At 36.4% G+C, this 4,220-nt stretch overlaps 1 protein-coding gene across 3 annotated transcripts in view; it reads right to left on the reverse strand.

The window, feature by feature from the left end:
• Positions 1–3,809, reverse strand: part of LOC106874132 (myb-like protein AA) — a 22,804-nt gene extending 18,995 nt beyond the window's left edge. For all 3 annotated transcript variants that reach the window (XM_052969168.1, XM_014921745.2, XM_052969169.1), the window contains exons 1-2: positions 3,661–3,809; positions 1,936–2,061 (exon numbers count right to left, since the gene is read on the reverse strand). In XM_052969168.1, the coding sequence (XP_052825128.1) occupies positions 1,936–1,941 (6 nt within the window). In that variant the 5' untranslated portion in view covers positions 1,942–2,061; positions 3,661–3,809. The remainder of the gene's footprint in view (positions 1–1,935; positions 2,062–3,660) is intronic.
• Between the last annotated feature and the right edge of the window lie 411 nt (positions 3,810–4,220).

Below are 4,220 nucleotides of genomic sequence, written 5' to 3' on the forward strand. Positions count from 1 at the left end.
TGCGACATCTGCCCTGAATCCCTCTTCTCTACCTACAGTGAATGATCTATCATGTATGTATGTATGTATGTATGTATGTATGTATGTATGCATGCATGTATGTACGTACGTACGTACGTATGCTATTCAGTTTTATTTCAAGATTTTTTTGGGCCAATAGAGAAAGCGCCGGTTTCTAACCTAGATTCAAGGTTCCTTCAGTGGAATTTCAATTACATCAACAGGGTATCCGTGTATGTTTGTGGGTATGTGTGCAGGATTTGGAGTCAGTGCATGTGAAAATTTACATGTATTCTCATGCACATAATTACATGTCTAGACATGCGCATATATACCCAACTGCTAAACTTCTGATTTGTATTTATCTATATATGCATGGCTGTGTATATATGTGTATATATGCATGTATTTCTGTATGTTTGCTAGCATTTAGTTTTATTTCTAGACTTCTTGACAGCAGAGAAAAAAGCCGGTTTCTAATCTGATCCAACACCGTACTTCTCCGTTCACGCAGACGATTTGTAAAAAAACATAACTGGTCCGGCTATATAACGTTTGTGCGAGATGAATAATGATTAATTGATGAACTGATCGATTGACATTGATCATGCAATCTCAGATCTATATGGATTAAGGTGGATAAAAGAATTGTGGGGTATTCGTGCTTTTCCCTTGAGTATTAATAAGGCAAATAGAACCTGGTTCTCCAAAATAAAATGGAAAGCAGCTCACCGAGAAAGTTCTGGAATTTCAAGCAATTTTTTCATTGACATGATGGATGTAAATATGGATATTAATGTGTGTGTGTGTGTGTGTGTGTGTGTGCAGGTACATGTGAGTGTGTATACGTGTGTGGGTCTATTTGTGCGCAGATACGTGCGTGTGTGTGTATGTGCATATGTATGTATGCGTGCATGTGTGTGCGTGTGAATAAATGTAAATGCGTTGTAAGTGAACAAAGAAATGTGCGTGTATGTATACACATACATACAGGCAGCTATATACATATACATATACATACAGACATATATATGAATATATGATACATACTGTATATATATATTTATGTATATATGTATATATATATATATATATATATATATATATATATATATATATATATATATATATATTTATACACAATACATACGTACTATATATATGTGTGTGTACATATGCATACATAGATATAAGTATATATGTATGTATGCATGTATATATACACACATATATATACATATACGTATACATATATATATATACGCATATATGTACATACACACATATATAGACATATATATGCGTATATATTCATACGCACACATATATTTACATAAATGTAAACATATATGAAGATATAAGATAACATTACGCACATACACACACACACACGCACATATATATATATATTCATAGGCGCGTATGTACATATAGACATATGCACATGCATATAAATACACAAACATATGTATATATACTTATCTATGCTTATATATGTACATATGTACGCATATGCACACATACATAATTACATGCTTTCATATATATATATATATATATATATATATATATATATATATGTGTGTGTGTGTGAAGACATATATACATATGTATACATATATGTATATGCATATAGGCATTTGCACACACACACACACACACACACACACACTCATGTATGCACGCATACACACAAATACATAGCTTTAAAAAATGACGAAAAAATTCAAGATTCCTCAGGGCGGAGACATGCTCTAAACTCTTTTACAACTCGTCAGGGCCAGCTTCTGTATTAGAGTTGGGCGTTGGCATATAAGTAACACTGTCGTTATTGGCAGCGACAGGCGGCGGTCGCCGATTATTACTGCGGTGATACAATCGGCTGCCATGATTAGACAAGGCAGAGAGCGAGCGCATCAAACATCCGGTACTAACCCTCATATCTTTCGTGTTTCTTTTCTTTCCACACAGGTGTAAGATGACCAAAAAGACGATGATGAGGGCTATTATGGTGAAGACTGAGCCCAGTACCACACCGGTTGAGTTGAAATGATTCGGTTCCTGTGAAATTAAAAAAAAAATCATTATTATATAAAAAGAATGATTATAATAATAATGGATACACGTTCAGGTAAACATACTCAAATAAATATATATATATACAATGAAGGAGGACGACGAAAGAATTAACTGTAAAACAGAAAAAGCATACACACACACATACATACACGCACACACAAACACCACCCACACACATACACACAATAGATTCAGACAAACTCAATCCCTCATCTATTATTGATCAAATATCATCTCAGTTTCGACACTTGCTGAGAATAGTGTTCAGTTTGGTGGTGTCAGCAAGAGAAGCTACTGGGGATATAAGTGAGCAGACATAGCAGACGAACAGACATAGCAGACGAACAAGGAAGGAAAAAATGTGAGAAGTACACGAAGAAGAAGGAAATAAGGGGTCTGTAGACAGAAAGTAAATGAAGAGGAATTGTAAGAAGAATAGGAAAAATCTATGACAAATGACACAAATAAACAAGGACAATAATATAAAAAATTCAAAACGACTCAAAGAGATATTCGCAGACATAGAATATCTTGCGACATGACGACAACAATAAGATGTGTTGTGTGAATTAACGCTTGTAGGAAAGATAGCTGTCCTTTTGGACTTGAGAAAAATAGAATAAGATTGTTGTGTGATAGCCATTGTGTTCATAACCATCAGTTCTGGGTGTCTTTGACTGACTAGACAGAATGATGTTGAAACACCGGGTGTCCCAAAGTCAAGTGTAATATTAACGTAACTTCGCTGCAAAGGAGTTGTTCTCCAATGACGAAACTCATCAGCGAATAGTATATTCACATATTAAGGATAGATATTGAAGTCATCATTTTGATTTTCGTTGTTCAACGTTAGATTAAATAGTTAGCTTCAAACACGCGCGTGGGCATACACACACACACACACACACTCACACCTATATATCATCATCATCATCATCATTTAAATATCTGTGTTCCATGCTGGAATGGGCTGGACTGTTTGGCAGGAGCCGGTGGGCCCAAGGAGTTCATTGTTCTCCAGTATCTGTTTTGGCATAGCTTCTATGGCTGGATGCTTTTCCTAATGGTAACTACTTTACAACAAGAACTGTGTGCATTTCCGTGCCATCAGCGCTCGGTGAGAACGCCATGCAGGTTACGGGACAACGAACCTCAACGGAGGCGACTCCAAGTCAGAAGATGAGGAGTAGAAGGGAGTAAATAAGGAAAGAAAAAGGCCGGCGCGGAACATGTTTTTTTTTTTTTGCTGCAGAGGAGCTATATGGCTACCCACATTTTAGAAGAGAGGGTGTGAACGATCGGTTGGAAGTGGAAGACGATAAAAATAGGGGTGGTGAGGTGTCAGAATAGACCTTTAAGATACACGGTAGGTAGGAATGAGTGAAGTAGAGGGGCCAGGAGGGAGTAGATGTCTAACAGTGCAACGCAGCGAAATAGAAATGATGATAAAGTGAGGAGAGGATGAACTAACGGGAGATAAACATGTTGTATAGGTTGCAAGCGTGGATGAGGAAAAGAAAAGCAGACGTTGTATATGAGGAGCGAGAGACGGATGGCGGCGATAATATAATCTTTTCTTACCGTGTCTTGTAACGCCAGCGTAGAATCATTTGCTGCTGTCGCAATCTTTTCAGGTAACAGAAGGCCGTGTATTGTAGTTGATTTATCTGTCTCCGGAACCGTATGGGTCTCTTTAGCAGAATCTAGAAATCAGAAAATAAAAGAAAACTTATATAAAATAGGAGGAAAATATGTGAAGTTATCAAAATATCTCTTGGTACTGGTTCTTTCTGAAGTCATCTATTAATACCTGTATGGCGTTTAGTTCTTCCAATACTGGAATTTCGACTTTGTGTCGTTATGGAGTAAACAACAAGAGATAGAAATAATGTTCGTTTAAAGCAGTTATTTTATCGAAATCTCTCTTCTGGCTATCATCTCTTGCAAATCAAAAGAATAAATGACATAACACTATTTTGCCGACTAACCCGACAACAAGATGGTAATCAACGCGTGATAAAACCAAAACTGTATTGTTGAAACACGCAGGCATCATTTCTATCAAGGAAACCAAAGATACAGGAAGATGCTTTGTGCACACATACACACACACACACATGTATGTATATATATATATATAT

The sequence above is a fragment of the Octopus bimaculoides genome, chromosome 7 (assembly GCF_001194135.2).
Source record: "Octopus bimaculoides isolate UCB-OBI-ISO-001 chromosome 7, ASM119413v2, whole genome shotgun sequence".
NCBI lineage: Eukaryota > Metazoa > Mollusca > Cephalopoda > Octopoda > Octopodidae > Octopus > Octopus bimaculoides.